General features: G+C 38.1%; 1 protein-coding gene across 2 annotated transcripts in view; it reads left to right on the top strand.

The window, feature by feature from the left end:
• LOC124544626 (glycogen [starch] synthase) overlaps positions 1-26295 on the top strand; it is a 133844-nt gene that overhangs the window by 35177 nt on the left and 72372 nt on the right. For both annotated transcript variants that reach the window (XM_047123227.1, XM_047123229.1), the window contains exons 4-5: positions 3092-3283; positions 11284-11481. In XM_047123227.1, the coding sequence (XP_046979183.1) occupies positions 3092-3283; positions 11284-11481 (390 nt within the window). The remainder of the gene's footprint in view (positions 1-3091; positions 3284-11283; positions 11482-26295) is intronic.

Raw genomic sequence — 26295 nt, 5'->3', positions numbered from 1 at the left:
TTATGCCTCCACTCAGTCAATTTATAGAGCAAGAACCAATTCATTTTGCCAATTCATTTTTATTAAGGAAACTACAATAAATCACAAACAGTAACACACTCTTCAAAAACACAAAACAATAAGGATTTCTTCTGCGGATCAAACAAATGACAACTAATTCCCACAATCAGAGTTGCCTTCAACTCTATACCCCTACAACTGTTCCATGTCGAAGCCAGTTGTTAGCAGCTGGTAGATAGCCTAATATGACAGAAGCAACATATCACAATCATTGCAGAAGAGAGGATGGTTGAGATGGCACTGGAATGGCTGATCATCTTGGCACTTGGCTAGTTGAGAATCACCTGCTGAATGGCCAGGTGCCAGTGTATGCAGGCCCGGGTAGAAGGATATTTCTGCAACTATTTGCACACAAGTGAGTGCCAGGAAATACTTCGTTGATTGTCATGCCTCCTTCCTCTGCTGCTGGTTGATGCCCTCTGTTGGACATTGGCCGCACGTACTTGTTTGTTGTCAACTGTGGTACTTGCTTGTAAACATTCTTGTGTCAGCCAGACTTTGCAGTGGAATCGGCAACCCACATCACTGTTCTGTCTGCGGTGTTGCCACTGCAGTAGGCATCTGTGGTGACTGCAGCAGTCATCATCAGATCTTTCCCACAAGCCCAGTGCCTTTCCACCAACTGTCCTACACTAAAGATTGGGTCCAGCATCGATTTACGGTATTGAAAGCTATGCTACTGATCTTCTAATTGACATTCCAGTTTTCTGTCAGTCTTCTTTCCAGTATCATCTCTATTGTTTTCACTATTTTTGATAAGAGTGTGACTCGCCTATAGTTGTCATGTACTTTTCTTTCTCTTTCCTTGAACACTGAACGTATCAGGAATGGTGGAGTGTTGCAAGAGTTATTAATCAACTCCACCTGACACACACTGTCATTGGTAGTATGTTGATTCAAATTTAAAAACTTAAGTGCATATGGATTTTAATCAGATTGGGTTGGATGCCAGTGACCAGTTACTTCAGGGCAAATGAGCCACTCTCTCCATTTACCAGGGTGGACAGCATGCCAACGGCCATCTCATGTTTGTGAAATGCCACAAGTGCCGCAAACCCCGTTATTTTGCCATCTAGTGAAAGAGGCGCTAAAGGATAGCACTGATAATCTGCTCTCACATGTACACACTGTAATTATGGAAATCCTAATCATATTGTGGGGTCCTGGGAAGTAAGTTTGGTTAGCCACAAAGAAAAAGAAGAGCTGCAATAACTTTCAAATGTGTTTGAGTAGCACTTTGTCCTCTAGTAAACAGCAGTTACAATAGCAAGGGATTGACAGCTGTTTGGCACCTATTAAGACAAGAGCACATGAAAGACAGCCAAATACAAAAGACAGCAGTATCAGACAAACATCTAACCTTTGTGCCATGTATCATACTTCCATCCATATGTTAAATATGGTTCTTCTCTCTAATCAACAATTCACTATGAAGAAAGCTGTACTAATGTTACCCATTTTAAGGACTCCAGAAATGGCTCAAGCACTGTATGTTAATGCAGTAACAACACACAAAAGTAATATGTAAAGAAACTTTCATTTGCGTTAATCAATTTTACACTGCTGTGTGGGTCTGTTGATAATGATTCTATACTTCACTCTTTCTCGTCTCAATAAAGTATCGAGATTCAATACTACTGCCATGCAGCCACTTGACCATCTGTGTATTTAAACTTTTGAGGACACAACCATCAGAGATCTCACAAGCACCAAGGTGTGGGCTGAAATCACTTACCCATCATGTTGAGACAGCATGGCAGGAAATTGTGATCCTGCCATCATTCTAATAATCGACATAATTGGAAATGATACTTGTACACACATTAAAGGTCACTTCATACTCATACATGTTACTGCATATAATATTTGTAGAATAACCTGTTGCAACTTAGATCCTTTTTCAGACACTTGGAGCAGTATCCAAAAATGATAGTACTCCTAAAGTATTGTATTACAGCAGGAATGAGCATTATTGCTGAGCGTTCATCTTTGCAACCTGCCTCTCTGGAAGCCCAAATAGCAGCTTCATCTTAAGATTGTGCCAACACCTTATCTGGTGCCCTCTGTACTGAACATATGCTTCTGTGCCGTTAAGTTGCAGTAGATGTATCCACTTTTGAAAGTTAATGAAAACGTATGAACTGAAACAGAGGAATCTTACCTATTAGGTATTGTCCTCTATCATGTTCCTTAGAGCACAGTTAAAATAAATATTTCTTAATGCGGAGGGCTAAGAGCTCTTGGGACTTTGTTATGTCTTTGTGCTACATGTCGATCTATTGCGTAACAGACGAGTATGGGAGTTCCCCTTTGGCTTAACTTTTCCGTGTGCTTTTAAGCTGATAAAAAGGTGTACCTATGCATAAGCCCTTCTGTAACAATTGAGATGTATTGTGTGTTCTAGTTCAGACGCCACACACACATAATTCCAGCTACTTCACTCTCACCTTCCTGCTCTAAGCAACTCACCGCCTTCCATACATAATGTTCAGTTGTCTGCCTGCCTGGTGTTCTTTCAAGTGCTCCCTCTTATGTTAACTGAAATACAAAGTAAATAGATTCTTTCATGTCCCCTTATGGGTGGCATGTAAGTCTTCTATTTAAATTTTGTTGAAGCCTTTAGTTATTGGTATTATTATCAGAAGTAAGTAAAAATAAAAATGGAGGAGGCTGCATCGATACATTACTATGTAAAGTAGTTGCTAGATTATGTGCTTGGAATCATTATTCCTTTTCTCATTCTTCAGACTTGTATTTCTGAGTCTATGTGCTTCTTAGCAATCCATATAACCATTGTAGACCAGTAGATTAAGCCACCTTTATAATCTCCACTCTTATTTCATCTATTCCAGCTGCTTTTTCTGTTTTTATCCTGACAGTGCAATACCTATTGTGAGTATATTGTAATAATTTTTAGATACATTTACAGAATTCCTTTTGTATATATGAAATGTAGAGCTATAATGTCAGGCCTTGCTCATGCATCACATTGTCTTTCAGCAAGGATACAGATTGTTGCTATTGTTTCTAGATACACACGGGAACATGGTTAGTAGACGGAAACCCACAGCTGATCTTGTTCGACATCGGGTCGGCTGCCTGGAAGATGGACGAGTACAAGCAGGAGCTGTGGGAAAAATGCCACCTAGGTGCACCACACCCCGATGTCGAGTGCAACGATGCCATCATACTCGGTTATCAAGTTGCACAGTTCATTGAAGAGGTTAGTATGGAATTTGTGTATGACAGCTGCATACTGGAACAGTATTTTTGGTAGTTATTGTGTACTGATTTGCTACAAGTAATAGTTACTGCTTTAGTTCAAAATTTATGCACAAATAATTTCAGCAATTTACAACAGGCCTATGTGATAAAGAACAAAGCTGTGGTTGTTACAGTTTCCAGGTGAAACATGTAGGTGTATGTATTGTTGGTGAAAGAAAACTGTCAACTTTCTTATTATGTACTCCATTGTTTCTGTACCTTTTAGAGATAAGCTTTAGTATTAGTTAATTGCCTGTTCCTGACTTCCTTTTGCAGAGATGACTTACATTCATTAAAGTGGCATGATAGACTGCTGTAACAGAGACATGAAATGTCATTGAGAACACAGCAGGTGGCATAAAGAACATTTTCAAACAATGTATTATGAATGTATAATTTCTGGCTAATTGTATTACATCTTCTTCTTAATTTACACAGTTGACAAGAGCTCTCTCCCTGAGTGGCAGTAGTGTCTGAAGCACGTGTGGGATAATCACTGAAGGCATTTAGCTGAAGGGGCACTCACTCTTCTACTGGGGCACAACTGTTGCTTCATACATGATTCCCACTGTGGCTTCTTGACCAGAGTATAAATTCCATATGATGTAAATGAGGTGACCTGGTGCTCCTATGTTTTTGAGTACCTTCTATAATTTATTGTGGTGGACATACTTGAAGGTTTTGACATAGTCAGTAAAGCAGAGATACACATCTTTTCAGAATTCTCTTTCCTATAATACATCAAATGGTGGCAGTCTTATCTCTGGTCCCACTTCCTTTACCTCTTGGTCTTTGTGAAGCAAAATCCATTTTGTAAGAATTTAACATGGCTTTGATATCATGTGAGATAAGTGAAATTGTGTGGTTAATTTGAACACTCTAGAAATCTCCCTCTTTAGAATCAGGTTTACTGAACTCTTCCAGTCTTTTGACCACTGTTGGGTTCTCCATATTTTCTGACACATTGAATGCAAAGCTTCCACTGAATTCTTTCTAATGGCTTTGAACAGTCCTGCTGGAATTCTGTTTGTCCACTAGCCTTGTTTTCAGCATTATTTTGTTGGCCCATTTGACTTCATTCTCAAAACTATCTGGCTCTGGTTCTAAAATCACATTAACTTGGGAGATTCTTCCACTACAGCCATCGTGTGTCGGTGTTTCTTACAGTTCTCATGGCTAGTTAAGAGTCATGAGTTTAATCTGTCTCCTGTTCAAGTTCTCTCTCAAAACATTGCTTTGACATCATTTGCTTGACATATTTTTATTTTTGGATTGTAGTCCAATATTCTATGTTCTGCCTGCTGATCCAGCTATGTAGTTTTGATTTGACCATTGCCTTAATGATGGTTGGACTGGTTCTGGTCCAATAAATGGAATCATTGTGCTTGCTGTGGCCAGACTATCAGCTTGTACATTGGTACTAATTCCTGAGTGATCAGGGATCCACACCAGGTTTTCCTGTTCCTCCCCCTCTCCCCCCATTTTCTCAAAAACTACTGGGTTCTGTATCAAAGTTTTGTCTTCAGATAAGTGTGAGATTGTCTTTCCTACATGACCCCCATCTGTTTCCCAGGGATTCCTTATAGGCCGTGGCATGTTTAACACTCATTTCAACCTCAAACTTAATATACATCTGTCAGATAAGGATGGTTCCTTCATCACATGCCACTAATATAACTACCCATTAGAGTGGATCCAAAACTTGTCAATTGCTTCTTCCCTTCTCCTATTCCTGTAGGTAGGTTCCCTACCACTATTAAAGATTTCCAGATTATGTTCTAGTAAAAATTCAAGGAGGCACTCACCTCTGTTGCTTGTGTCACTAATCACTCTGCTATCATGAGCTGTGTACTTATCTCCTTGCTTCTTGTAAAGGTGTGTTGTCCTCATAAGGAAGGTAAGCTGAGGCCAAAACAATTTCCATTGTGCTTCCTTCTTCACATTGTTTCATCCTGATTGTTACTAAGTCCCTGGAACAGAAGTCTGCCATTGGCATAAATGAAATTCCATTCTCAACAAAAATACATGTTCTGGAGTTTTTTAGATTTCTGGCATAAATCAACTTTCCTCCAGTTTCTCAGAGCCCTGAAACACTGCCTTTTGTATCGAGAGGGTTCCTGGATCAAGGCCATGTCCACCTCCTGTCTTCTATAACAAATTAAATTTTGTCATTAGTCCTCGAGTGGCACATTGATTTTTGTAGCTCGAGTGGGTACGTGGTTAACTTTGTACACATGTAAAGAACTGCAGTCTTTGTTACCAAGTACTCACATATGAGCACAATCACAGTTTAGTCTCAGTTATTTAAACAACAATAAAATAAACTTAAATTATCTGAAGTAAATCACTGTTTAAACAATAATAAAATTTTCATTGCCACAAGTGTTACCCCAGAGTTATGAAACCCTCAGAGCATAAAACAGTGCAGCTGCATCAGATACCAAACTGATCATCTCTTAGACAACTGTCTCATTGTGGGATTGTGCTGCTAGCTCAAAATCTGGGTAATTTTCTTGCACAGGTCATAATTTTTTTCCTTTAGCTTGCTGTTTATTTAATATTACTGCTTCTCACATGGATGTATAACAGTAAAACTTATCACTGTGTTAGCTAAATCAGTGGAGAATGAATAAGCATGGGTTCAAAATTGGAAAAAATTAATGGAATGGTACAAGACAATGTTATTTGTGATTAATGCTCTTTATACCTAAGTGCCCCAGCTTGAGAGTTAAGTAGTATGCTGAGAGATGTGTGTATCCTTGAATTTGGTGTGTTAGTCACTGAAATAATTGCATTATTCTTTTAAACAAAACAAAGGAAGTTCTGTACAGTGCAACCTGCAATAACCCTAAGTACAGTTTCATGTCCTGTTCTCACATTGCCGACTTCCACTGCAAAGGTTTGGCCATCTGGTACAATCTTGTAATTGATGACCATCCAATCCTCTGTTGAGATCTTCTGGTTCTGCACCATTATTTCTTGAACAGTGTTTTTGAAAAGCTCAGTCACTGTCTTGACCAACAGCTTCACCTCTTCCCACGGAGATGTCTTGGGCACCATCTCTTCAAACCACTTCACTTTTTCCATCCCCTGGAAGACAAAGAGCATCTTTGTCTAGATAGACACTCCTGAATTTGGGTCCTGCATTTGTGTCCCCCTCCAATGTTCTCAGAGAGCCATCTGGAGAGGTTCCATCTGCTGTGAAGTGATGTTGACTTGTGGGTGTCCCAGTTGGGTAACCACCATCCTGAAAACAGAGACTGCGGTACTATAGGTCTCTTTCCCTATTACCTGCCTCGGCTTTTTCTGATAAGTGGGAATATTAATACTCTTCCCTTGTTATGTTGTTCTTTGTCATGGAGGCAGCCCATTCACTCTGTGACATTATTTTTTTGGAGTTCTTAGGTTTGAGACCTTTTATTTCACTCCATTTATATTAAGGAAGCCATTCTTTACCTTCTTTTAATTAACTGGGAAGTTTCCTCCTCTGAGCCCCAGACAAGAATTTTATCTTGATCTGGCCCAACTTCTCAGTAACAGTTCCCACTTCTTGGACTGGTCTATAGCCATAGTCAATTGTAGAAAGAGCTTCCATCAGTCCCAGTCCCAATGGTTGGTTGGTTTGAGGTCTCATCAAGTTCCTGTTTTCTCCATTTAGGACCCACAAGAATTTTAATCTATTTTCTTGACACACTGGAACTTCACACAGCTTGAAGTTAATTATTCGTGGAGGTTGCCCAGTATCCCAGAAGCTCTGTTAGTGACACATCTTCCCATGTGCCATACACCCCTTGGCATTGATTGTATCACACCTTGGGTTGGGTATCTGGGAAATTGGAAGGAGTATGAGAGTAGATATGGGAGAGATGTGGCATTATGGGGACAATCTTCATCTGGTTCATCCTCAGAGTTTTGTCTGGAATGGGAGACTCTGTCAGTAGCTGCACTACAGCCAGCGTAGCCTGCAGCTTCATGCGAATCTCTGCCTTCACAGAATGTACTTCAGTAAGGCCGTGGCCTGGCAGAGGAGACACAAAAGCATATAAAATGTCAGGGTGTGAGAGAAGTCATACACCAGCTATTGTCTGTGAAGCAAAAGTAACAAATGTTTCAGTAGTAACAAATTCTTACATCTATGCTGGCTGCTTCAGACAGCTGGCAGTCACAGTAGAAGGTACGTAGTCTGAGACATGACAGATATTTGCAAAAATCATAAATATAACTTTGCTATCACAGAAAACAACATAAGTGGCACAGTGTGGTACTATGTCTGCCACAGTTTTTGATTTTCTGTAATTGGCACAGTATTACATCCATCATATGTAAGTGTTAAGACTATAAACTATTATTCAAGCTAAACTTAACATAGTAAAATCACTACAAAAGCTAATAATTCTTCTGCTTCTTCAGTAACATTTAACAACTAGAATTTATCTCCTGTTGCTAGCTCTATATTTATGTTGTCATGAACAACAACAGACAGCTAAATATCATGTGGTTATCAACATTTGCAACGAAGTTCTATTTACAATGAACATTGCTTCTTGCTTCCTCCCTTCCTTGAATTTATATAAGCAGGTAATATGTGTTTAATATTCCTTTCAGTTGCTTGGATACTCAGTTTTTTGCTTTGTCTTTCTGTTCTGAACCCTAGACAAAGAGAAAAGTCCACTAGAAAATTAATTTCTATCTTGTATTTTGGTTGCCTCTCTCTTCTCAACTAAATAAATCAGAAACACAGGTAATCATGAAAATAGTGGCATTCTGAAAGTCCTGCCAGATGAGATGTGTAAATCAGTTTGGAATATGAAAAAATGAAAAGGCTATGGAGATGATTATGGTCTTTCAGTAGAAATGGGCAAAGCTGAAGGGAAAGTAATGCAAAAGTAACTTACAAAATTATTTAGTCAAAGTATTTGTTGGGAAATTGTTCCCCAAAACTGAAACACTGCTGTAATAATTCTGCAGCATGAGGAAGGGGACAGACAAGAAATAATTGTGCAACTAAAATTGTCGATGATATAAGGGAGGATGAACTGTAATTGGTTTTGAATCGGGCAATGGAGTGAGCTGCTGTAGTGGTAGATATAGAACAGTAAATCACTGGCAAGTCTTCAGCAGAATTTTAGAACAATGTGAAGAGGGGCAGTTTCTAGTGTACTTGGATTTCATAGATTTTCAGAAGCTTTTGAAATAATCTTGACAAAATCTGTGCTAACAGCTCTTCAGAAATAAGGCACTGGGTTCAGTCTTTTTTAGTATAGTGCAGAATGTATGTATACGATCCTAGATTGGGTTTTAATGACTAGCCGTGGTGGAAGTTTACTGTGGTTTTTTATTCCTTCAGGGGGGATACACCAAGAAAAACACTACACAGAAACTATATTCCTCTCCTCCTGCAGGATGACACGTACATTAACAACCGGGACACTGGCTAGTGCCCAAGAGCCAGACAGAAAATAAAAAATCTACACAGATAGCACTATAAACAGAGCTTCACTACAGGTTGTCATCCACTTTGTTGGCACACCGATGAGAGCTCTAGAAGGTCTACAGTGCAGCCAGCACATGAGGTGCCAGCTCTGACCGATGGGAACTGCCTGCAGTGGTCACTGCATCTTCTTAAATATCCGTTCTTCTGGAAGAGATGTGCTGCCCTCTCCGCACACGTGACTGGCAGGGGCGTGAGTAGGTGGTACTGCAGTGGCCCCTGGCTACAGCTGGTGAGGATCCTCTTCCCCAGTGACTTGCCAGCAACTCAGGCATCTGCCGATGTTGCAGCCATGTCTACGAGCAGCGCTGTCCCTTGTCCGTGTGGCATAGTTGTCGTGCGTGTTTCAGACGGTGCTCCCTGGGCACTGTAGCGGGATGTGTCAGTGATACAGCTTCCATCAAGTTTGAGATGAATTGTAGAATCAAAAGAGGAGTTTGTCAAGAAAATTTCAGTAAAACTTAGTCTCAGGAATACCAGAGGGGGATTTCAGATCTTTAAACTGAGAAAAGTAAGAGGAATATGTGTAGATTTTTATAGTTCTTACAATCAAAGTCCTTGGCAGTCACGCAATAGATTGCTATGGTTCAGCATCATGCAGGTTGAACATGAAATGTAATGTTGGGGACCAACACTATTCACCCTTAGTGTAGCTACATAGGGGACACTGCTGTAACAATATGGATAAGACTGCAGGCTGGAGCCTAAGGACCCACAAAGAAAAGACAGCAGTCTACCATAGCCTTAGTTGTTAATTTGAAGCCATCACATAGCTACTTGTATCCTGAGATGTCTGTCCATTTCAGGGCATCCCACTGATAACGGAAAATATATGTTGTGATCATTTAGCAGCTGGACCACTAGGCTTCTCTAACATTTAGGGGTAATCAGCTGTGAGGTTTGAAGCGGGTTGATTAAGCACAGTTAGTCTACATGCAATTACTAGGTCAATCATTCCCAGATGTACCAGTTTATTGTTCCATGTTTAAAAGTGTGTAATTTTATCCGTAATGGCTTGCTGGGCTTTATCGTAGCTGGATTTGTTATTGGAGTTTTCTCTCTGCCCTTTGATCCACGATGTGTATTAATTCCCTCCTACGCTTCAGCAGTCAGGAGCTGTTGCTGAGTGTTTCTGATTCGCCACTAGGGACTCACCCTTTAGGATTAAGGCTTGCTTGAGAGAAGCCTGTGCAAGAGATTGTACAAAGGACAAAATTGAGGTTCTGTGGGCACGTTAAAAGAATGGGTGCATGCCCATGTTAAAAGAATGGGAGTTGTTAGGATACTGAGGCAGGCTGACAGCATGACAATAGTTGGCAAACGGTGCTACAATTTTTCATAGATATTCAAAGTTTATCTTGTTCAGTCCACTCAGAATTATTTTTGTGAAAATAAATTAACAGAAACAATTACATCAAACTTTCGCATTAGGTATAAGCACAAAATCTTTTGCAAGTGGCTTCTTGTAATACAATTCCATGTCATAGTTGCCACATTAATTCTCAAATGAACAATACAAGTTTACTGAGAATGTTTGATGCTACTTCACATAGAGTTTTAACCCCATATCTCAGACTAGTTCGTAGAATGACCAGTAGTTAACTTTTATAATAGTGCTCCTTTTAGCTCTTTGTTACTATTTAACATCAGTTGACATCTCGGCCACTAAATTGCTGTTTAGAGAAATTCTTATGAATGATGATTAAATTTCAGAGTTGAAGATCAGAGGAGAAATGTTTACAGTTTTGTAACACTGCAGAAAGTAACTCACTGCTGATTAAAAGTTTCTAAGATTGCTACAATAGACGTTAAACATGGAAACTTTTCAAGGTACCAGGATTGCTTGAAACTGATAGTTGTTTAAAGTCAACATCATTGTTTAATGACAACATTTTAACTAATTTTATGACAACATTTAAGTAGGATGCTTATGACATAGTAAGTAAAGACAGCAACACAAGCACCACTTTTCACAGTATAGTTTAGGAATTAATTGTATGTATATTGTCTTTGAAATAATGACAGGTTAAGTGATGCCATCTTGGGGAGAGCATTTTTTAGGGTTGCATGCAATCGGAAAATTGAGAGGATATCCTTCTTCATTTATGATGCCCTTAGAACAACTTCATATGTAACTACAAATGTATTTCTGATGCCAATCAACCTGGAACTTAGCTTATGAAAGTGTGTGTCTGCCCCTCCCTGCCCCCCCCCCCCCCCCCAACACACACACACACACACACACACACACACACACACACACACACACACACACACACACACACTCTGTGTGAAGAAGGTGTTCATAAGCAGGTATTCCATGCTGCAGTTCTTTTATTTGCGAACCCACTGCGCTGCATTTAAACTCTGTTGCTGCCTCTACACAGTCCACCATGTATCACCAAGGATCTTCTAGCACCATATTAACCTGAATACTGTATGCCTAATGACTTGTCTTCTCTCCACAGTTCAGGCAAGTTGCTGAGGAGTGTTCGAATACTCCGCCACACATTGTGGCACACTTTCACGAGTGGCAAGCAGGGGTGGGGCTGATAGCTTTGCGAACTCGTCATGTGGACGTCGCCACAGTCTTCACAACACATGCTACATTGTTGGGACGGTTTCTGTGTGCCGGGAACACAGACTTCTACAATAACCTGGAAAAGGTAAGCAGCTCTGAAAGTTTTAGTAGGAACTTCATGAGTTTGGATTCCAGACCTCTATTTCTTGGCAAGTAAAGTGATTTTGTATATATTGTACTGATTTTATTTTGTTAAAGACAAATGTATTTTCTCATGTCCACTAAAAGTCAGTTTGACAGAAAAGTATGGTTATCTCACAATTAAGTTTCCCTAGGACTAGTACTTGAAACAAAACACAGTGGGCCAGAAATATTTATTGAAGTGAAGTGTATATAGCAATTTTTGAGCTACTTATCAATATATTAACCATCTAACGAGGCATATTGTCGTCCGTGGTCTCGGGTACAAATATGACTTGTCTGCATTTATTGCTGTATTGTTGTTCACTAGAGTGTAACTTATTCCAGTACAAGACAGGCTCCCAACCACTGGGATTGTGATGACTACCATTGGATCAGTGTTTTAACACATTGGAGTTTAACATCTTAATGACTTCAAAAATCAATTAAATAAATAAATATAAATTAATGAATGAGGATTATATATATATATATAATCATTTTATTCACTTTAAAAACTCATCACAGTCTGAAATACAATATGCTTACATTTTGTTTTTGGGTCTGGATCAAAAAACAGTTTGTGTTGTATGCTAGTATGCATATTTTCCAGGCATTCTTGCATTTGGTGCTGTTATTTCTGGCCTAGTTTGTAGCACTGTATCTTTTTTGACGTAAAACACAACTAAATGTCACATCCCTGTTTACATTCTTTTGATTAAACTGGGGGTGGTCAACCTTCTGTACCTATTGCCCCCTCTTGTATCTCTGTTACTGGAAAAAAATTCTTGCCAATCACAGACGCCACAGTAATAATGATTTTATAAAAGAGAGAAGTAACTTTTCTTCAATAAATTCGCAAAGCAGTTGTACAGCTAACTAAAGCATATAATAATAGTTGATGAATTCTTTGTCAAAATTTTATGAAAACCTTATGAAAAAGTTTTTAGAACCCTTACCACCCACCATGAATGCTGGAACACGCATTAGTGAAAATCAGGGACTAGGTTGCTGACCACTGGACTAAACGGTGTGTGTGTGTGTGTGTGTGTGTGTGTGTGTGTGTGTGTGTGCATGTGAATTTCCATTTTGTGTAATTAAAAAAAAAAAAAAAATATTAAATTATTTTTGTCTGTGGTTTCACGTGTATGTATTGTTTATGTTCATGTGTATTTTAGTGATGAAGTTGTGTGCAGGACATGTAACTCTAAATTAGTGAAGGGATTCAGTTGTAAATCACTAAAAAGAATGTATATTGATAGTATCTGCAGGTACAATAATTACCCCCTCCCCCCCCCCCCCCCCCCCCCCAAAAAATTAAGCAATAGATAAAAAAAAAACTAAGCTTGTATATAGCAAAGTTAATTGCTTTTAAATAATAAGTGATTGCATTAGCAAAGTGAATGCTCTATATATTGACCACTAATTATCTAACAGTAAAGTAAGAGATACCTCTGCTTATTTGCTCACAATATGCTAAGTTTGTTCATTTTGTGGGTCAACTGCCAGTCTGTGCACCAAGTTTCAATGCTTAATAGGTCTCCCTGTATTTCACTACAGTTTCTATGATTTCGAATTCCCTAAACACAACACCACTTCCTTGCCTACTACCTTATAGAGCTTCCAATACTATCTACCAAAATAAGCACTGTAAATACTTCAGAGGTGCTGCAAAGAATTCGCTAAAACTAGTGTCAGTAATTTTCAGTGACTTTCGTAACAGTGAATGCTGAGAGAAATAATGAATGTATTGAATGATAAAATTATTTGTGAAATAGAGGAATTCACATTTTTCTGCTAGCATAAATAACTGACAACCATTTCTCCAGCAGGTTGATTCTGGAAAGGACTGACTGAACAGAAGACATATAGCTCCAAGTCCTTGCACAGCTCCAGGAAACCTTGTTGAAGGTGACTACTCCTCTTCATTATCCTCACCATCACTGTTACTGCCACCACCACCACCACCATTTAATTAGCTTGTTCCTTCGCAAGAGCATGAAACAGCTTGTTTACAGCTATTCACACTGTGATAGTGAGGATGCCATGACTTTCCAGTCTTCTTTGAGAAAGCATCTTCTGCAATGATAACTGTCCTACAGTGCATTTGAAAGACAGCTCAAAGCGCACTGTTGAGCCAAAGCATTCCAGGCAGCTACATACTTTCTTCATCTTCTTCTTCAATTTCACTTCAAGGAATAGGCATCACACCCATTGAGCTCTCAGTTTAGCCGTTTCTTCTGTGGTTTTCCAGTATCTCATTTTGGTTACATCTGCTTAGCCTGTAAAAATATTCATTTTCTTTACTCTCTTTCTCTCCAGGAATGTAATTGACCTCTTGCATAATGGGCAGTCCTCATTTCGCTTTCACAGAGTGAAATTTTGCAGTTCCAGAGGTGCAGATGGTGCATGTTTAATGGATGGGTGATTGGGGGGGGGGGGGGGGGGGGGGGGGGGGGGGGGGGGGGGGAAAGAGAGAGAACATTCTTGCCAAGAAATGAATCTTCACACTCCATGGCTATGGTGCAGCAATGTAGGTGATATATTTCGGTAATTGTGCCTAGGTTGCAAAGAACATCAGAAACTTTATTTTTGAATTTAGCCTTTTTGAGGCATTTTAAGTATTTCTAAATGGGAATAATAAATAGAAATAGATTAGAGGTGTGGTCATATCTAGCATGAGAAAGTGGTAAAATGCTGTACAAAAATCCAGTAAGAAGGGGCACTGATGTGTGAAAAAGCGGGTAAGGCCTCTGATTCTTCTTCTTCTTCTTCTTCTTCTTCTTCTTCTTCTTGCAGATTATCTATATCTGGCACCACTTCCCTGCCCCCAGTGGATAAAGCAGTAGTCTAAATAGGCAAAATTTTGGCATGCACCTGAAATGCAAAAGTAAAAAATTTTAAAAAAGTGTTGCCCAAAAAAAAAAAAAATAGTCATCGTAGAACTGTACAAATTATGATGATACTTACCTTTGGTGAAGACAGGCATCAATGCTAAATAGAGCCACACTTATAATGTTGAAACATAAATATGATAACACAAATTACAGTAGTTGTGAATGCATAACAACATTTGCATGTGCTACATAAGACTGACAGAAAGCTGCTGATACAGTAGGTGTAAGTTCAGTGTTTGTGTTTGGAAGTACAATAAATAATAATAAAGTAAAACATACACCGGTAAGTAAAAGCAATCGAAATTAAAACTAGATTTAATATAGGCGATAGAAGTGAAATAGATGAAAAGGTTACAAAAGGAATAAAATATCTAGTACATGGTGCTATGTGTCGGCATCGAGAGTAAAGACAAGATGTATGCAAGAAATGTGTAAACATTAAAATTCTTATACAAAACAAGCATAAATTATGTAAAACTTTTAAAAAGTCAAGTTTAAAATGTAAGATGCATATGTGAATTAACATTTTGAAATGGAGAGTTCTGTCAGTGCTCAGCTATACTTTGAAAAACTGTCATCATTGAACCATAAAACATCTGAGTCTTAACAGTTAGCTGGTTGATTAAGTCTTAAATCTTTGGCTACGTGAGAGTGTTTCACAATCTCAGATTCCACAAGCAAAGTTAGTTTTTTTTTCTCTTGGATCCTCTATGCAAAATTTGGAGAGGATCTTATAAAGGCACTATGTGCCCACCAACTTTTATTAAATGCCTAAGAAATGAGGAATTACTTTTAATTGTATCTTCTTTAGTCAGCATAAGCTTGTGATATCTTGTTTCGAACATACAGCCGGCTTGAACAATGTGAGGCATAGGACATCGACTACATGTTAGTTTCTGAATGCCAGAATAACAGAAATTGTCATTAAAAGGCTGCTCATTATGTATATAGTCAGACTAGATCTTGTAATGAGTGGTGTAAGCTACTTTGACATCATAGCTCATAAACAGCCTAGCAAGCTGATAAGAAATGCTACCCAAGAACAGTAGGACAACAAACTTCTATTTCGGAATTTCAGAATTAGCTTCTGTTAGACTACTACTTTTCTCCAGTTTTTGTTTGTACAGCTTATTGACAACGTTAGAGTTATTTACATTACTAGTAGCAGCAAACTCTAAGTTGGCTAGTTCAAAGTCAACAGCAGCTGGAGTTAAAGTAATTTCACATACTTGGTCTATCATGGGTTTGAAAAAACTTGTTTTATATTGGTGTGTCTGGCAATGTGATATATGGATTACTGAGTCGCTAGTAACTGGTATGCAAAAAATGTCAAAATTAATTTTGTTTTTGGCAAGCTGAAGTTCTACATCCACATTATCCAGACCTTTGTCCCATTACTTCATAAGTGGAAAACATTTTAGAAAACAAAATGTTAAATTCATCTTACACTAAAGATATATCGCCCAAAGGGCCATAAATACAATGAATATGCCATTGAAATGTGGCAATAAAATTTGCTTGTAGAAAGCATTTACATTCTAAACTGTTCACAGAAGTGTCTGCCAGGCAGCCAACAGGACAGTTGCCTATAGCCAGTCCATCAGCTCGCTCCTAGCAACAATTATTATTATTATTTTTTTTTTTTGTTAAGTAATGATAGGAAGTTACCAATTTAAAAAGTGAAGATAATTCTCTAATTTCATCAGTACTGAAATGATCACTAGAATCCAGATTTTCTTGGATAATACTGATTGTTTTGTCACTAGGAATGTTAGTGTACAAATTCTTTATATTGAGAGAAACTAGGCAACAGATTGATGTAAAGACCTTTCCATGCAGTTTTTGAATTGTTTCTGTCCTGTTCAAGACAGAAAAGTTTGTTCTGTATTCAAATGCTTTGCATATTATTTGCAGTAAAACTTCAGTCAATTCATGTGGATTTCCTATTCCATTGACAAACGGGCGAATCAAAAATCCTGTTTGTGCATCTTAACTTGTCCACAATGTGCTGGCTCTCTTTGGCTCATTACTTTCATTCTGAACAAATTTCCAGGACTAATAATATTGCTACACTCAAGAAGAGGCATCCTAAGTTTGTTACTATATGCATAAGTTGGGTTATTGAACAACTAGGATAACTGGGGAGGAATTAGCAAGCACGGAAATAAGAACTGCAGCATTTAAAGGATGATTAATCTGGATGACGACGATCTCTTAAAAATTTTCACAGCAACATAATCTTTTCTATAGATGACAACAACAGTGTTACCTTTGTGTGCTGTAACATTCAGAGCTTTGTTATATTTAAGTTTTTCTATTAGCTGAATTTATGACAGACAGATATCTGTTCGACGATGTAGTATAAGGTCACTAGATTTACAAGCCAATTTAAGTCCTGTTGTCAAACAGATTATCAGGTGCTGTTTTAAAAGTCAGTTACAAGAAATGAGATTACTTTCTTATGTGGAGGACATCTGCCCATAATAAAATGAATCTTTCTTTCCATGTTCCAGACTTGTCATATAAACAGCCTTTTAAAATAATTCTGCAGCTGTCCATACATGAAGTTGTAAATGTAGGGTAGTGTTTTTATCATCTTAAAATATGTGGCTGGAAGTTTCAAATTGTAGTTGGCAGCAACCTTTCATTTCTATTAGCCTTGACACAAAATAATGCCGTCATGTTTTCTCTCTCTCTCTCTCTCTCTCTCTCTCTCTCTCTCTCTCTCTCTCTCATTCATTTATTTTTTTCCTTTTTAACACAGTATTTTGTTTGGAAAATAAACAGTAAAAGATAGCAAAAATGTTTTTGTGCATGTGTCCTGGTCTCAGCTATGGAACAATATTGTTCTCCCAGTATTCTGCTGGGTCACTTCTTCCATATGTAAGCTAACAAGCATTGTTCTGAATCTTCAGTCCCATTTGTGTCTTCTATCACAGTACATTTCTGTCCAAACACATGTTCTCATTCTTCAAACATCTTCCTTAAAACAGCTCCAAGGACTAGTAAGCCACTGAATGATGAGATATGTTTTAAATTTTAACATGCATCCACCTTTTATGTCAGTATTTGGAAATTCCTCTTATATTAAAAAAAAAAACTATGTAAAAAGACTGCACCAAATCCTATTTCTCTGCAGTGCCAGGCTGTCCAACATTATTATTGTCTTAGACATCACAAATAATCATTGGATTCTTCTTCTTCTGTCCTATGGATCAGCTAAAGACCACGATATTCAACTTTTCAGCCTGGAGAGGGACTTGATGTTTGTCCAGTAATGCTGCATTCTCTGGCTATGTTTCTCCTTTCTCCCCTTTGTCCAAAGGGCACCGGTCTTTTTATGGGGTGATCTGTTTTTAAACCTCTTTTCTCTTATTCTTCTGGGAAGTGCTCGGTTTCTAATGTCACTTTCTGTTTGTCCAGTTCCTGGATGTCCTCCTTGGCTTCTATCAGCCATGGTGTCATGGTTTTTCTGCTCTTCCAGTAGCTGAGAGTCAACTGATCAGTCTTGTTTGGTATGTCCACAGAATGTGAGACATCTCTTCCTGTCTACATCTGTGATTTTCTCAGTATGATTGTATATCTCCTGGTTTGATAGTCTTCTGTGTTCACCATCTGTTCTGATTGCTCCCAGAATTTTTCTCAGGATCTTCCTCTCCTGCATCTCTAGTTAATCTGTCAAGCCTTTCCTGTTCAGAATCAAGCATTCTGAGGCATACAGGGCTTCAGCGTGGATAACTGTTTGGTAGTGTTTTAGTTTAAAATTATGAGATAGGCATTTATTATTATAAATATTTTGGTTAATCACTATACTAATTTTAACTTATTAATGCCAGTTGTTAGTGCTGTTCCTTCTGATAGATGAGGTTCCAACCACTCTCCTAGATACTCGAATCTGTCAACTTTCTCAATTTGACCTTGTTCCAGATGTAGTTAACTGGTAGTATCACTGATGTTGGTAAGGTATTTTGTCTTTTCTAGTGACAGTTGAAGTCTTACCTTGGCAGCCTGGAGTTTGAGCATATTGAGCTGCTTTACTGCTTCTTCCACTGAGCCTGCTATAAGTGCCAGATCATCTGCGAAAGCTAAACCGTCTAATACTAGTCCCTTCCGTTTGTGTCCCAGGTAAATACCACTTGGTATATTTTGTACTTTAATTTCTTTTCTCCACTCTCTGATCACCTTGTCCAGTGCACAGTTGAAGAGGAGAGATGAAATTCCATCATCTTGTCTAACTCCTGTCTTTATCTCAAAGCTTTTTGAAAGTTTTCCCCTGAACTTTAGTGTTACTCAGGGTCTGGATTCTGTTTTAAATAATAAGTTCTTTTTGTGTGTGTGCTGGCCATAATGACATGAAACACACTCACCTGCACAGCTCAACAATTTGATAAATAATAGGATGTGCTAATGGCTTCATTTTTGACATCAGAATGTTTGCTATGGTCAGTTGTGATCTTTCTTTAATTAATCTTGCACGAACGCATTTCAGGAGCACATACCCACTGCGAAGTGATTTTTTTAAATTACACTATGGTGTGTTAAGCTGCTGCATTATTCTACAGGCACATGTAAATTTGTTGCTACTGTCACTTATTGTCCTACAGATCCTCAGAGGTATGAATGAAACTATCACTCTTTTGACTAAGGTGCACCAGTGATGATGACTTTTGGCATGTTTGCTTTACAGTGAAGTTTCCAGAAATGCTGTAATTCACACAAAGTAGGCATGATATTAACTCTTCATGGTGTAGTAAAATACACTTTTCTGAGGAGTAAGAATACTTGTAGGTATAAGTGCATAGAAGTTGATGTGGATTATAAGAAAAAATTATATTGATTTAAAACCAGTTTTGTTATGCAGCTATTTGTCTAAGTATTGAATGACTTTTGTAAATGTCACTACCACTTTCCTGATCAGGTACATGTTTTTGTAAGTGCTTATTGTATGCAAAGGAAGTCCAATGTCATTTTCACATCCTTTCATAAATTTCATGCTCCTCACAGGCCAGGAAATTATTTCAGATCTCAGTGAACTGGTGATGGTCTTTGTAATAGCAAAGTTCAGGAGATGGAGATTACTAGTTTGAAACAAATGAATGTGATATAGATGCCAATGCAGTTACTCCAAGTGAGTAATCTGCAAGCACATCTGTTACTAAAGACTACTACTTGAATAGGCTCGAGCAGACTGAATGGCAAAAAATAATAATAATAATAATAATAATAATAATAATAATATTATTATTATTATTATTATTATTATTATTATTATTATAAATCACTAGAAACAAAAACTGAAAAGCACAATTCAGTTCATGATATTTTGATAGGTTAATGGATGGTGCTCATTATTCATAATGTATGACAATTTGTGGGCATTTTGACAGACCTTACAATCCACAATGTTACACATGATATGGAGTATATGACCAAAAAAAGGACTCCCTCTCAAATGTTAATCTAACTAAAAATGACTTCGTCCATGTAATAAAAGTGGAGGAATTCTAATGTGTCTCCGCAGATACCCCACGTGTGTCTCAGTTTGGAGGTACTTTAGATCAAGAGTATTTACCATTTCTCAGGATTAAAGTACTTCACCATTGGGATCACACTGGCTGTTTGTGATCGGTTGCTGCTTGCTTGTTCAGTGACGGGCCGCGCACGTGCACATCATGTGTATTTTCCCAATATACGACAATAATCCACATGAAATTTGGCACAAAAACAAGACAACACACTAATTCAGAAAATAACTCACAAAACAACACAAATATTCATTCATAGGCAATGAAGGTGAATAAACTAAAGTATGATGGCTTTTGTATGACAAATAATACACTGTCCAGTCACATTAATGTGACAACCTGTCAAAAGCCTGAATAACATCATTTTGCAGCACAGGAAGGGTGTCGGTGAGATTTTGGAAGGTACAGACAGGGATGTGGAGCAGTATCGACTCAAGTGCCATGACCAGCTGCACTAGCTTTCTCGGTTGAGGTTCCATGGCACGAACAGTCAGATTGAGGTGGTCCCATAGATTTTCAATTGGGTTTAGATCAGAGGAGTTTATTGGTCAGGGGAGTGTGGTAGACTCATGCCTTTGCTCTTTGAACTATGCACGTATACTGTGAGCTGTGACACTTTCCTTATGTTGCTGGTAGGTGCCATTGTCTCAAGAAAAACAAACTGCATAGCAGGGTGGACATGGTCCCTAGATGTAGATGCATACTTGTGTTGATCCATTGTGCCCTCCAGAATGACATGACCACCCAGGGAGTGCCATGAAAAAACATTTCCCCCATCATAACACTCCCTACTCTGGAATGGACCTTTCCGATGATTGTTGCAAACTGTTTACTTCGAGCCATTTCGTGCAGGTGCAGTATAAAACATGAATAATCTGAAAAGGCCACCTGTTGTCCCTGTAGATATTTGGTTGTGGTATTGGCATGCAAATTCCAGCCTTAATCGCCAGTGAATGGCAGTCGGCACGGGTGCACGAACCAGGTGCCTGCTGCGGAGACCTGTATGTAGCAATATTTGCTAAACTGTTGGTAGCCCTGTGCTTCAACTGGGTGGTTAGTTACTCAACAGTTGCATGTCTCATTGTACACATCTCCCCAGCTGTTGTTCAGTCCTGTCATCTATGACCGATTTTGGATAGTGCCATTTTTGCCACGCACTGTATGCTTTAACTGTGGTGGCACACAAACAGTTTACACACTTAGCAGTTTTGGAAATGATTCTGCCTGTGACCCAAAAACCACTGATCAAGGCCTTTTGGCAGCAGATAAATTGCACCATTTTGGCATTATGACAACCACTGTACTGTTTCCTGTGTTCCTCATACACAGTTGATGAATATCCTATACTCCTAGTGCTACCAGCTGCTGTATGTGAGTGGTTATGGGACGTTGATGTTGAACATAAGTGGTGGCCACATTAATGTGACTGGACCATACTGTGCTAATCTGCAATCATAACAGTGGTGTTAAAAGGTAATGGTGTTAGAAACAGAAACAGTCAGTTTGATGGGGACTTCGGTTACTAGGAAGATGGTGACAATGAGATTAATAAAGCTTAGAAAAAATGATAACTTTATTACCAAACGTTTTCCAGTAATAGTTCATGAGTGCTGAGCCTTTTTAACATTTGCAAACTCTACATTTAGCTGGTGCCTCATACTAATCCTCTTGATCATATCCTCCCGTTTGTGGATATAGTGGTAACACATGATATTTCTAGAACCCTCTCAATTAGTGTGTCCACAAGTGGTGACATGAGTAAATTGTACTTCATTTGATTGACAAATGACGTATCCTGATGTCATAACATTTCTTAGCCATTTGTCATATGGCTCTAAATTTATTGTTCCCCATTTGATTGTGACTTCGAACATTTCAAAATACCGCAATCCCCAATAAGAATATGCATTAATGTATCTGTAATTTGATTTAACAGTTGCGATATGTGCAAAACAGTGCATACTGTTCACAATAGTTACTATATGCTTACTAGAGATGGGCAAAACTGTTCTTTTCATCGATCAGATAAGGAGTGATCATTCACTGGAATGAACTAGATCTTTTTTGTGACTGAGCACCCACCATTCACTCACAAAAATAAGTAAAAGAAAGGTACATTGCCTTTTTAATTCAGATTACTAAACCTGTATTTTTATTTGATTCGGTCCTGTTTTGAAGGAAGGAGAAATAATTGTGTATTGTGTCCCTAGTAATTTTCATATACAAAAGCTTTAAATTTAGTCTTCTGTAAAAATGATAAATATTGAAACAAAGCCCTAAGTATTTTTATTATGTAAATTTTAAGAGTGAAGACAGATTCTTTTATATCTTGATACTTTCATTGGAAAAGCAATATAAAAATTATAACCACTGTAATTGAAGTGTATTTGCAGTTGGTGTTACCATATATGTTCCCAAAAAGGAAAAATTAATAAATTTGTCATTTATAAATAAAACTTGACACAATTTAGTTGATACGCATCTCTTTAATTTCTTAGTGTCCATTTGTCCTGCTTTTGAAAATATTCATTCACACGCCACTGATTTTGCTGCGATACACAATACTTTTAGAACCAACTGATACAGCACTGGTCACAAAAATTTTCTTGTTTTCCACCAGTTTAAGAGATTGCTGTCTCTGCGCAAACATCCCTCCACTAAATATTTGTCCACTTCAACAACCACCACACTATACGGGTTGTGACTTGCTTGAAGCTAATAGTTTCGTTAAACTCCTCCCAGACTGAAGAAATCTCTTGTCACAGCAGTAACTGGTTGTGAGAAATGAGCTCTGTTTTTTCTTGATGGACAATCAACACTTTCATTTTGCAGTAGCCTTTGTGTAGCTGTTCTGAAATGGTTTGTCATCTGAAAATCCTTGCCTTTTGAGTTGGGGGTCCAGTAATGTTGTCTGATGAATCAGTTTGTATTCTTCTAATAAGTGAAGGCAATGTGTAGGATATATTTTTTGCAGCGCTGAAAGGTACACTGCTAAAATTCAAACATATACAACTAAACATAGCCATTTCAAATTGTAAAAGCTTAAAGCTAGGGAGAAAATATATATGCAACACTTTCTGTAATCAGAAGTTACCTGAAACCCGCAGGCGTGAAATTTGTATCATATATGAAAAGATCTGAAACAATCATAGTGATTGAGAAACTCACAAAGACAAGCCAGATAATATGTGAAGATTACACTGCTGAAAGATAAAAATTTTGAATAATGTGACATCTGAATTTGGGCTACATAGCATTGAACAAGAAATAATGGTGCAGATAAAGGCTGGAAAAAATGAACTCTGAAGACTGTGCTTTAGGAGCTATGAACTTGTCAACTCTTGCAGTGAATAGTTCCAGTGTTTCTGTATTGTTACTATAGAACATAGTTAGCCATCATTTTCAACTCATTTCAATGAACTCTGCAATATATTTCAGAATATCGACATACAGGTCTTCTGGCTCAAGCCAAGCATGCTCTCCAGTTCCCTAAATATAGATTCCACTGTCCTAAGACACCACAGAAGCAACAGATGAACACGTATAGTAGTGACATACAAACACATTGACTTATTACTGACTGTGTTACTCACATCCATTAGTAATTAAAACAAAAAAACAAATCAAGTCAAATATATGTTCATAAATATCAAAGAAAACTTGCCTAATGTGTGTCCTCTACAGACCTCCAAAAGTAGGTGGAATAGCATTTTCAAAACTGATTTTTGAAAAGTTGATTCGACTTGGAACACTTTCATAAATACCTGTGATCCTCTCCCCTGTTTCTTGATAATACAAAACCTGCTGCTTCTGTTTGAATTTTCTCAATGTACTCCATTAATCCTACCTGATAAGGACCCCAGATTACACAGCAGTACTCCAAAAGAGGATGCACAAGTATAGTGTAAGCAGTCTCTTTACTAGACCTGTTAAATTTTCTAAGTGTTCTGCTAATAAAATGCAGTCTTTGATTTGCCTGCCTCACAATGTTTTCTATGTATTCTTTCCAACTTAAGTTGTTTGTAATTGTAATTTGTAGGTGATTAGCTGAATTTATTGGCTTTACATTTGACTTATATATTGTTTAACTGAAGTTTGGTTCCTTTTAGTACTCATGTAGATGATCTCTCACTTTCTGTTGTTTAGGGTCAATTGCCAAATTTCGCACCATTCATATATCTTTCCTAAATCATTTAGCAATTTATTTTTATCTTTTGTGACTTTACTAGACAATAAATGATAGCATCATCTGCAAACAACCTGAGACAACTGCTCAGATTCTCTTAAATTGTTTATGTAATTAAGAAATACCTTATAGCTTTATTCATCAGCGTCATGATAAACTGGTTATTATTTCAATAATTGTTATAGTTATTGTTGTATATCAAAATTAAATAAGATACTGCAAGGAAGTTGAATGATTTGCATGCTGCATACCAAATTTGGCTAACATATTGAACTACTCTGTAAACTTGGGATGGGCTGTATAACTGACTCCATTCTTGATATAATGGATTGTGTATAGTGCACTCTGTTCCACTCATCCACCCAGACGATAAATTGAGAATGAAATATTCATAACATTCTTGTATCTTGCAAAAGGTTTGAGTTGTTGAAATGAGATTTTGGGAACTGATAGCAGACAAAGGAGGACTATGCTGTCACGTGGTTACTGTGCATAGCTTCCTTATCTAGCATGATATACTTGTAAATACAGTTTTTTTCAATGGAATAATGTAGCTTTTTATGGATTATTCAACAGCTGGTGAGACAAGAATTGTTACAGCATCCTAGAAACCGGATGTAGTTTTCAAGATTTGGCTTTTGACGTTAACAGAGGGATTCACAACCACTTTAAGAGTTCTGGAGTCGACTACCAATGTGTGTTGTGGGATTGCCTCCAGCCAATCTGCTTCAGTGTGCCTTTGGAATATGATTTTGTAAATGCTGTAAATCACTTATATAACATACAGAACATTCCAAATGCAGTCAGTGTTGTTGAGGGAAAAAGAGATTCATCTAAAATGCCCAGAAAATCTGGTACAGTATTTTCTAGTTATAAACATTTTCAACCAATCATACTACAGGCAGCAGCAGCAGCAGCAGGCGCTCATGGAAGTTCATTATAATTGTTGTTGGGGGGATTCGGGGAGGAAATCGAAGCATGGTAGATTTCATTCTTCTAGTGTATTTCAGTTGATGCTAGAAGGGGAGCTTAATGTACTGCCAGACTCTCCACTAACAAACACATCAGCTGTATTGACTTTTTATTCATTGGCGGTGAGATGTATCCATTGTTAAGGTGTTTTATCTTGCATTCAATGGGTTTTGTATCTAGGGAAAGAATATTTAAACAAACACAAAGTAAAACAGTTGCAATCAAGGTTTCCACTCATGCCATTTTCTGAACAGCACAACTGAAACAGAAGCACTGGCAACAGCAGTGACTCCGCTTCCTGCAGCAACAGCTGACAGCATTGCCCAAATGAAGCTGGAGTCACTCGAATGCTCTGGTAACCACACTGTGAAACATACATGTTTCATTCACTCGGCACTGCTCTGGTAACCACACTGTGAAACAGACATATTTCATTCACTCGGCGCTGCTCTGCTCGCAACAGCACTGCAATCACACACACTGGGGAGCACTGGTTTGTTCCACCAGTGCTGCTCCGGTCGTGCCATGCTGCTGCACTATAACTGCAACCCCATTAATTTTATGGTGGTGCTAAGTGCTAATCTTACTACAATTTACTGTCTTTTAGGTTTAAATTGCAGTTGGGTAGATATAAATGGAATCCTTGAAATAAATCCTTTTTTCACTTTTTTTTGCTTCAGTTTTATTACAAACAATCCTGTTGGCAGACCATCTGCAACTGAGCATTATAGCAGAGGTTGAAAATACCGCTTCAGTTGTAAATTGCTTTATTTTCATACGACTGGTTTTGGACTGTTATAAGCCCATCCTCAGATTAAAAACTTTTAAAAAACATTTTGAAACTGCCGGTCGGGCTAGGTGCTATAAAACCTATGTCAATGCGAAAGTGGCACCAGACGGTACTACGGATGACTGCCTGGGTAGGGAATTTACATTGTGCTGTGGTCCCTGAGTGTCGTGTGTACCAGGCGCGGTGTGCTGCCTATTAGTGCAGAACAGGGAGTAGCGGATGCGAACAAGGAGGCAAATTTGTGATATGTTTTTTATGTGTGTTGTGGTGTGTGAAAATTATCTCCCATCTTTTCTATTTCCAGTACGACACCTGAGGATGGGCTTATAACAGCCCAAAACCGGTCATGTGAAAATAAAGTAATTTATAACTGAAGCGGTATTTTCAACCTCTGCTTCAGTTTTATTGT

Source organism: Schistocerca americana, chromosome 8 (genome assembly GCF_021461395.2).
Source record: "Schistocerca americana isolate TAMUIC-IGC-003095 chromosome 8, iqSchAmer2.1, whole genome shotgun sequence".
NCBI classification, from domain to species: Eukaryota; Metazoa; Arthropoda; class Insecta; order Orthoptera; family Acrididae; genus Schistocerca; species Schistocerca americana.
The sequence above is the reverse complement of the archived record's forward strand: the minus strand, read 5'-3'. Positions and strand labels throughout refer to the sequence as shown.